Source organism: Corvus hawaiiensis, chromosome 28 (genome assembly GCF_020740725.1).
Source record: "Corvus hawaiiensis isolate bCorHaw1 chromosome 28, bCorHaw1.pri.cur, whole genome shotgun sequence".
In the NCBI taxonomy this organism is placed as follows: domain Eukaryota; kingdom Metazoa; phylum Chordata; class Aves; order Passeriformes; family Corvidae; genus Corvus; species Corvus hawaiiensis.
In genome coordinates this window covers 6,796,503-6,805,242 of record NC_063240.1, presented here as the reverse complement: position 1 = coordinate 6,805,242, position 8,740 = coordinate 6,796,503, and the positions used below count along the sequence as shown (strand labels likewise).

Genomic DNA, 8,740 nt, shown 5'->3' with positions numbered 1-8,740 from the left:
ATCCCAGGCTGCTCCAAGCCCCGTCCAGCCTGGCCCGGGACACTTCGAGGGATCCAGGGGCAGCCACAGCTGCTCTGGGAATTCCATCCCAGCCCCTCACCACCCTCACAGGATATTCTTTCCCGATATCCCATCCATCCCTGCTCTCTGGCAGTGGGAAGCCGTTCCCTGTGTCCTGTCCCTCCATGCCTTGTCCCCAGTCCCTCTCCAGCTCTCCTGGAGCCCCTTCAGGTTCTGCAAGGGGCTCTGAGCTCTCCCTGGAGCCTTCTCCAGGCTGGACAATCCCAATTCTGTCTCCATGGAAGCTCCACGTTGGAGCTGGATGGGCCCTGCGCCCCCCAGTCCCTGCCCACACAAAGACACGGCCCCACTTAACCCAAAATAATTTTATTGTTGCCGTTGCTTCTGATACAAAAAAGGAATTCCACAAAGAGCCACCTCTCTGTGCGGAACAAGGGGCACAGGTTTGGGGTTTCAACACTTCCCCAAAAAAACCAACCAGCAAGAAATGTCAATATAAACAAAATAAAAAAAAACCAAACCAAAACACCACACCAGAGAGGAAGAGAGGAAACCTTGAGCTTTGACACTTTGGCTCAACACACACACACAAACCCAGCTCTGCTAATTTATTAATAGTTCTTGGGTTTTGGTTTTTTTTTTTTTTAAAAAAAGCACCTGTTGGAAAAAAACAAAACAAAAATAATAATAAAAAAAACCAAAAAACAATCCCAAACATCAGGCCACCCATCCTGTCACAAGCTCTGGGACTCTTGTAAAATCCAGAGTCTGGAGCTGCTTTGAAGAGTTTTCAAGTTTGCCTGGAGCCCCGATACAGTAAACACACACATCCCCCACCCCTGCGGCGGCAGCGAGACAGGGAAAATTCCCACCCCTCCAAAAAACCGTCAAGCTACACGAAAATGCACCCCTGACAACACCGAGCAAGCACCCCTTTGGTGGTTTTCCATAAATACGGGAGGGTGGATGGGTACAGTGCACGAACGCTGGCCAGGAACCAGCAGCAGCTCCCAGGAGCTGCGAGCACCTCGGGCCTGGGGATGAGGCAGTTCCGTGGGAATGAGCACCTTTTGTCCCGGGAATGAATCAGCACCTTTTGTCCCGGGGATGAGCACGGGGGTCGGTGGAGAACTGCAAAGGATTCATGCAAAACCTGGGAACGGCCTTGCAGGGATCAGCTGTGAGAGGAACACCCCGGGGAGCAGGGGAAGCCCCCCCGGCCAGAAGGGGCTGCACAGGGAATGTGGGGCGGCACGGAGCCCTCCGGCCACTTCATCCCAATTTTCCACACTCTCTTTAGTGCCTTTGGTCTGCATTAACCAGAGAATGTCCATGGGGCTGTCACCTTGGGCCCACTGAGCTGCAGGGGACGAGCAGAGGGGAGGGACTCACAGCCCCCCTTCCCAGAGGGGCTCCTGGCCGGGGGGATCACAGACAGGGTGACCCCAAGTCAAGGATTCTGTTCAAAAGGAAGCCCTGGATGTCCCTGTCCCTTCCTGCCCATGGCTTTGAGATGGGAGGGGAGAACCTGAACTGTCCCTTTGCTCAGGGGTGGCCTTTTCTGTTTGACAGAGGAGCCCCAAAGGCCCAGAGGAGCCCCCAGAGGCCCAGGGGCCATGGAGAAGAGAGGGATACAGAGCTCAGCCAGGCCGGGGATGGGATGGATCCTGCAGCACCATCCCAGCACAGAAGCAGAGCAGGACCAGGAGCTGTTGGGAAATGCATGGACACCACACGGAGCCACAGCTCCTCCCAAAGCCGCCCCCAGATCCCCTCACTTTTCCTGGGATGTGGCCATGGAGAGCAGGCAGCTCCCCAGGGCACCGCCCGTGCCAGCTCGGAGTGTCCTGGACAAGGGGGCAGGCGGGAGCAGAGGGAGCAGAGTCCCTGCTCAGGAGCTTGGGTTCTTTGGCAGAGCTTGCGGGAGCTTTGTGAGCTGTGGCTCGGGCTTGGCCCTTCTGGGCTTGGCCCTTCTGGGCTTGGCTCTTCTGGGCTTGGCTCAGGCACCCCCAGGAGAAGAGCATCCCCCGAGGCTGCTGATCCCAGAGGGACGTTTCCCATGGCTGTCCCGGCGGTGGCGGCGGCGGTGGCAGGAGAGGAGCCCGTTGTTCCCGGGGTGGGTGGCGAGGGGAAGGGCGGCGCTGTCGGGTGGGACTGGGGGGTCTCTCGTGGCTTTAGTAGAGCTGGAGCTGCAGCTTCATCCTCAGCGCCTGGCCCAGCTCCCCCGCCAAGTGGTCGAGGTGGTTGTTGGCCTCGAGTTTGTGAAGTTCCCGCCGGCGGGGCAGGGCCACGCTCACGATCTCCAGCAGGTACGTGCCCGGCAGGATTTTCTTGCGGCCCAGGTGCAGGAAGCTGAGCCCCTCCTTGTGGTGGATGCGGAACAGCCCCTCCTCGTTGCCCTGCGAGATCGTGTAGCGCACGCGGTTCTCCAGCGGCTCCACGGCCGGCAGCAGCTCCAGGATGTGCTCCTTGTGCGCCAGCTCCGACAGGTTCAGGGTCATGGAGAGCGGCGCGTCCACGTCCATGCTGGCCAAGTTCACGGCGTGGTCCTGGGGAGGAACCGGGAGTGAGTGGGATTTAGCAGGGAAAGCTCAGGCTGGGGGAAGGTGGGTTTGATTTAGGGAAATTCAGCCCCAAATCAGCTCTGAGAAGCAGCAACGACGTCCGTGGTCCTTCGTTTTGGTCCTTCGTTTCCCACAAGAGTTTCTTGGTGTCCTGGCTGTGCCTCTGGCACTGAACCCCCAGCACACAGTCCCCGTCCCGGGGAGGATCAGTAACTTCAGAGCCATTCTCCTTCCAAGCCCTAAAATGACCTCTCCTGCCCAGGGCTGGGAAATTCCTGGGAGAGTCTTGGGCAGAGGCCAGAACTCCCTCCGAGGAATGGAATCATGGAATGGTTTGGGTTGAAAGGGACCTTAAAAACAGGACACCTCCCACTATCCCAGGTTGCTCCAAGTCCCGTCCAACCTGGCCTTGGACACTTCCAGGGATGGGAAGCGTGGACTTCGTTCCTTGGTTTCAGAAGAGGGTTTGGGGATGCCAAACCCAGGCAGATATGGATGAGCTGCTGGCTCTGCCTGGACTGAGGGAATAGGATCCCAAGGGATCCAGCTCCTGCCTTGCTCCAGCCCCTCCAGGATGCCCTGCATTTCTCACCTGGTGCCTCTCCGTGCCGTTGACGCTGCGCCGCTGCCGGCCCCTCTTGGGGTACCCGTTGATCTTGCACTCGTAGCAGGTCTCGGGGGACAGCAGGTTGTCCTCATCCTCCTCCTGGGGCGCAGGCAGGTAGGGACCCTTCCCAAATCCCAAGCCAGAAATACAGTGGCTAGTGGCAGAAGAGCAGAGAGACCCAGCTCAGATCCCTGATTCCAATGGAAATGTCACCACTCCCGGATTCTCCACATGGGAACCACCCAGAGGGTCACACATGGGTGTGGGACATGGCACAGGATGTGCCTGGTGTCATTAATTAATGGATTAATTAATCTCCATCCTGCACCGGGTGGATCTACAGAGCATCTGCTGGCAGCTGCACTGACCCTGGCATCAGGGAAGTGGGGCGGGAGATGCTGCTGGCACGAGGATTGTGCCACATCCTCCAGGAATCCCCAGCTGGGAATGCCCCGCTGGCCGCTCCCTTACCCCTGTCCTGCTCGGAAGTAGCCCCCGGGGCAGCCGCACAGGTACCCCCCGTCCGTGTTGGAGCAGCCGTAGCTGCAGGGGCTGCCCCCGGCCAAGCACTCGTCCACGTCCTGGCAGCCCCCGAAGGCCTGGTCGAAGTCGAAGCCCGAGGGACAAACGCACTTGAAGCTGCCCAGGGTGTTGTAGCAGGAGGCAGAGCCACAGGCAGAGGGGCTGGAGCACTCGTTCTCATCTGTATGGAATCACGGAATCATGGGATGTCCCCCACAAGTACAGGGTGCATCCCATGGGTACAGGATACATCCCACAGGATACATCCCACAGAGAGCCCTCCCACAGGTACAGAATGCACCCCACAGGTACGGGACACCTCCCCAGGCAGGGGACACCTCCCCAGGCAGGGGACACCTCCCTCAGGCAGGGGACACCTGCCCCAGGCAGGGGACACCTCCCCAGGCAGGGGACACCTCCCCCAGGCAGGGGACACCTCCCCAGGCAGGGGACACCTCCCCAGGCAGGGGACACCTCCCTCAGGCAGGGGACACCTCCCCCAGGCAGGGGACACCTCCCCAGGCAGGGGACACCTCCCCCAGGCAGGGGACACCTCCCCAGGCAGGGGACACCTCCCCCAGGCAGGGGACACCTCCCCAGGCAGGGGACACCTCCCCCAGGCAGGGGACACCTCCCCCAGGCAGGGGACACCTCCCCCAGGCGGGCCCCCCACTCACCCACGCACTGGTTCCACTGGTAGTGCTGCACGTAGCCCTGGGGGCAGCCGCAGCGGTACCCCCCGAGCACGTTCTGGCAGCCGTGCTGGCACCGGTGGTTCCCGTCACACTCGTCCACATCTGCACCCAAGGGACACACAGGGACCTGAGACACCTTCCCCTGCCCCACCCGCTGCGGGCTCAGGGACCCTCCAGGGTGCTCCTGGGGGTGGGTGGCTCCTGTGCTCAATTCTGGCTCTGCAGCTTGGAGCTGAGCGACACCCTCGGCTCCCAGACATCCCTGCTTGGATGGTTCCTGATCCCAGGTGTGGCCTGGGCTGTCACCAGCTCTGCTCTGCTTCAGGCTGAGATCTCTGGTGGGATATGGGACCATTCCTTTCCCCAAGGACCATCCAGCCCAACCCCTGGTGCTGCCCAGACACCCCAACAATCCCACCCTGTCCCTGGGAGCGTTGTCCAAACGCTCCTTGAACTTCCCACCTGGACTGAGCCTCCTCAGAGCCTGGGAGTGCCCCAGGAATTCTTCCCCACGGAGCCACCCTGGAGTCCCAGACCCACCTTCGCAGTTGACCCCGGAGCTGTCCAGGGAAAATCCCTTCTGGCACTCGCAGTTGTAGCTGCCCGGGGTGTTCAGGCACTGCCCCTTGGCTCCACACAGGGAGGGCTGAGCTGTGCACTCGTTGTTGTCTACAAAACACCAGAAGGAGTTTGTGGCCACCTGGAAGTCCATTCCTGGCCCTGTGGCCACCTCAGACGGTGAGGCTCAGCCCAGGCTGAGCAGCAGAGGGATAACGCAGACACTGCTGGGGTGGCTGGAGAGGGGCAGGGCTTCAGAGCCAGAGTCTGGGGGCTGGGAAGCCTCTGCTGAGCTGGGGCTGCTCCGTGGGAATGTGCAGGGCAGGGAATTCTGCACTCACCGATGCAGGATGAGTGGTGCTGGGTGAAGCCAGGAGGGCACTTGCAGTTGAAGCCCCCGATGATGTTGACACAGAGGAACTGGCAGTTGTGCTGCTTGGTGGAACACTCGTCCAAGTCTGAAGGGACAAGGAAAGGGTCTCAGTTTAGCCCACTGAGGTGTCTTTGTGGCCTGAGGCTGTGACACCTCAGTGTCCCTGTGGATGCACAGAACCAGCCCAGGAGCAGCACCCCCAAAGTTCTTGCAGGAGAAGAACAAACCTCTCCCCACCTCAGGGTCACACACAGACACATCTGGAAGATGCAGGGATGTTTCCCTGCCTCTCCTGCAATTCACAAACCCCAGGCTCTCCCAGATCCCCAGGCCAGGCTCCTCACACTGTGGTGCCTCAGCCTGGGAGAGGTGGGCACAGCCCCAGCCTGGCTGGTGACAATGCCAGGCACAGCCCACGTGCAGGGGACATGCAGGTCTAAGCTCCCTGGAGCTCGGGATGTGCTGTGCACTCTCCAGGAAAGGGCCAGGAGCATTTTTTCCCTGATGAGGCACATCTGGAGTGTGGCAGGATGAAGCCCTCATGCACCAGCCCAGCATGGCACCTTTTCCCACATCCACCTGCTGGTATTTTTCCATGTCTGGCTGCCCTGTCCCCACTCCCCCAGCCGCTCCCTGCTCCTTCTCCTGGCTCCGTACCTTTGCAGATCTTCCCGTCCTCCTGCAGGATGTAGCCCCGGGGGCAGGAGCACTGGTAGCTGCCCTCGGTGTTCTTGCAGATGAAGTTGCAGGGCTTTGGGGACTGGTTACACTCGTCCAGATCTGCGCTCCAGGGACAAAACATATCAGGGGCAGGGTCCCTTCCAGCCCTTGGGCCACCCAGCCCACCCAGGGGCTCCTGGACATCAGGTGATCCCAGGTTTTGTGGATCAGGGGTGAGATATCCCCATGGATCCTGGCATGCCTGGACAAACACCCCGCTTTCACTCTCCAGGTGAGCAGAGCCAAGGGCTTTGGGGGAGCAGCTCAGTTTGAGGCAGAACAACAAATCTGGGACAAATCCTGTGGGGACAGAGCTGTGATTCCAGAGGTGCCTTTTATGCCAACATCTGGATTCCCAGAGCGGCGCTCAGGCGGGGTGGAACGAGCTGTGCTGCCTGGCAGGGCTTGGCTGCTCCCAGATTTCCTCTGGACCCCAGTCCTTGCCAGTCCCTATGACTCCTGGGGTCAGGGAAGACAGGGAACCCCATTTTTAAGGAGTTAAACCACACGGAGAGGTGACTTCGAGGTGCAGAGGGGCACGAAACAGGGCACAGTATCCAGAGCCCTGCACAACCCACAGCTCCCAGGGGGAGGGCGGGTCCCGGGGGGTTACAAAGCGCAGGGAGGGCGCCTGTGCGGGGTGCCCAGCCCGGCTCACCCTGGCAGGCGGTGCCTGTGATGTCCGGGGTGTAGCCCAGGCGGCAGTGGCAGCGGAAGGAGCCGATGCTGTTGATGCACTGCCCGTTCCTGCACAGGTTGGGCAGCACCTTGCACTCGTCGATGTCTGTGGAGGGAGGGGAGGAGCTGTCAGTGCCAGAGCTGCTCTGTGCCCAGGTGCCAGCCCAGCTCACCTCCCCAAGAGCTTATCTGAGGTTTGTTATCAGATAACTCAAAGAGGACAAGTGTCTTGGAGTTATTTTGGCACCGTGGTCTGGCAGCTCCCAGCTGCCAATGAACATCCCCCTGTTAACCTGAGAGCTGCAAATTTAAACTGGATTTCTGGCTGAACTTTCACAAAGCAGAAATCTGCTGCACATTCCCTGGACATGTGTGGGGTTTCCCCCCAGAGCAGGGATGGAGGTTGGGTGAAGGACTCCACTTAATTATCATCATTTCCATGCTAACTTACATTTGGCTCCTAATCAATCCTGTTTCTTCTGCCAGCTTTAATACCTCGGTATCTGCACTGTTTATGTTCTGCTGTAATCTACCAGTAGCTGTTTTTAGTTTTACACTGTGGAGTAACTGATTAAGATCTTTCATCTGTTATCTCCTGCCTGTTCAATAAATAACTCATTTTATAATAGACCTGATCTGCCATCCTCAGACCTTGCAGGCCACAGGGATTCCTTAACATTAAGCCATAAATCCAAGGCCAAGGCAGGGCTGAAGCTCCCCCTCATCCCACGACACTGGGGCAGGCTGGATTCTCCCAGAGAGCCAGAGCTCCGTGGCCACAGAACATTGCAGAGGCTCCTTGTCCGCCCCAGGCCTGTCCCGGCCACTTCCCAGGGGGACTGTGCCCCACTCACCTCTGCCGTCCGTGGAGTACCCGGGGCCATGGGGACACATCTTCTTGTAGTGGGCAGTGCCAGGGAGGGGGCACAGCTCGCACTGGGGGCCCCAGCTGCGCCCGCTGTTGCAGCAGCACTCGGACTTGGTGACCAGGTTGCGGTTGGTGGAGGACATCTGGCACATGGTCTGCAGCACCTCCGTGAAGCAGAAGCCCTGGCGGGTGTCTGGGCACAGGAAAAGGGGACACAAATCCAAGATCTGAGGCAGTGCCAGCATGAGGGTAACGGAGCAGGCGGTGCCAGGGCCAACGGGGACGGTGGGGGGGTTTGGATAAAGGTGATGCTCCAACAACTTTCCTGCTCAGGAGCAAAGAATCCCAGAATGGGTTGGGTTGGGTTGGAAGGGACCTTAAAGCCCACCCAGTGCCACCCCTGCCATGGCAGGGACACCTCCCACTGTCCCAAGTGGCTCCAAGCCCCGTCCAACCTGGCCTTGGGCACTGCCAGAGATCCAGGGGCAGCCACAGCTGCTCTGGGCACCCTGTGCCAGGGCCTGCCCACCCTCCCAGCCAGGAATTCCTTCCCAATATCCCATCTGTCAGCAGGAAGCCACTCCCTGTGTCCTGTCCCTCCGTCCCTTGTCCTGAGTCCCTCTCCCACTCTCTGAGCCCCCCTGACACCCGAAAAGCTCCCTGTGCTGCCCAGGCCAGGGCATTACCGATGCACTCGGTGCCCGAGGGACTGACTTCGAAGCCCTCGTTGCAGTCGCAGCGATAACTCCCGGCCGTGTTCACGCAGCGCCCGTTGGGGCAGATCCCGGGCTTGGTCCGGCACTCGTTCTCATCTGCCAGGGAGGCACCGCACACAGCCCTGCTGAGCCCAGGGACAAACCTTCCCAGCTTCCCCTCCCTTTGGAACGCCCTCACAGAGCCCCTGAGGATCAGTTCCATGTTTTTATGCAGCTGGGAGAAACCTCCACTCGCCCTGGGAGAAACCTCCACCCGCCCCAGATCTCTCCCAGAGTAGGGTGGCAGAATTCAGCCTCCCTAGCTTGTCCCTGCTCCAGCTGCTGCTGGGATTGGGCTGGAGCTGGCTCTGTGCTGTGCAGCTCTGGGTTGTTCATTCCTGCCCATTCCAAAAGCAGCTTGGCACAGACTCGGAAAAAC

At 59.8% G+C, this 8,740-nt stretch overlaps 1 protein-coding gene across 3 annotated transcripts in view; it reads right to left on the bottom strand.

Annotated features, from left to right (window-relative positions):
* Positions 1 to 371: 371 nt before the first annotated feature.
* LOC125317706 (fibrillin-2-like) overlaps positions 372 to 8,740 on the bottom strand; it is a 67,720-nt gene continuing 59,351 nt past the window's right edge. For all 3 annotated transcript variants that reach the window (XM_048287645.1, XM_048287647.1, XM_048287646.1), the window contains 10 exons: positions 8,293 to 8,418; positions 7,593 to 7,799; positions 6,719 to 6,844; positions 5,998 to 6,120; positions 5,309 to 5,425; positions 4,950 to 5,078; positions 4,392 to 4,511; positions 3,664 to 3,895; positions 3,178 to 3,346; positions 372 to 2,570 (listed from right to left, as the gene is read on the bottom strand). In XM_048287645.1, the coding sequence (XP_048143602.1) occupies positions 2,196 to 2,570; positions 3,178 to 3,346; positions 3,664 to 3,895; positions 4,392 to 4,511; positions 4,950 to 5,078; positions 5,309 to 5,425; positions 5,998 to 6,120; positions 6,719 to 6,844; positions 7,593 to 7,799; positions 8,293 to 8,418 (1,724 nt within the window). In that variant the 3' untranslated portion in view covers positions 372 to 2,195. The remainder of the gene's footprint in view (positions 2,571 to 3,177; positions 3,347 to 3,663; positions 3,896 to 4,391; positions 4,512 to 4,949; positions 5,079 to 5,308; positions 5,426 to 5,997; positions 6,121 to 6,718; positions 6,845 to 7,592; positions 7,800 to 8,292; positions 8,419 to 8,740) is intronic.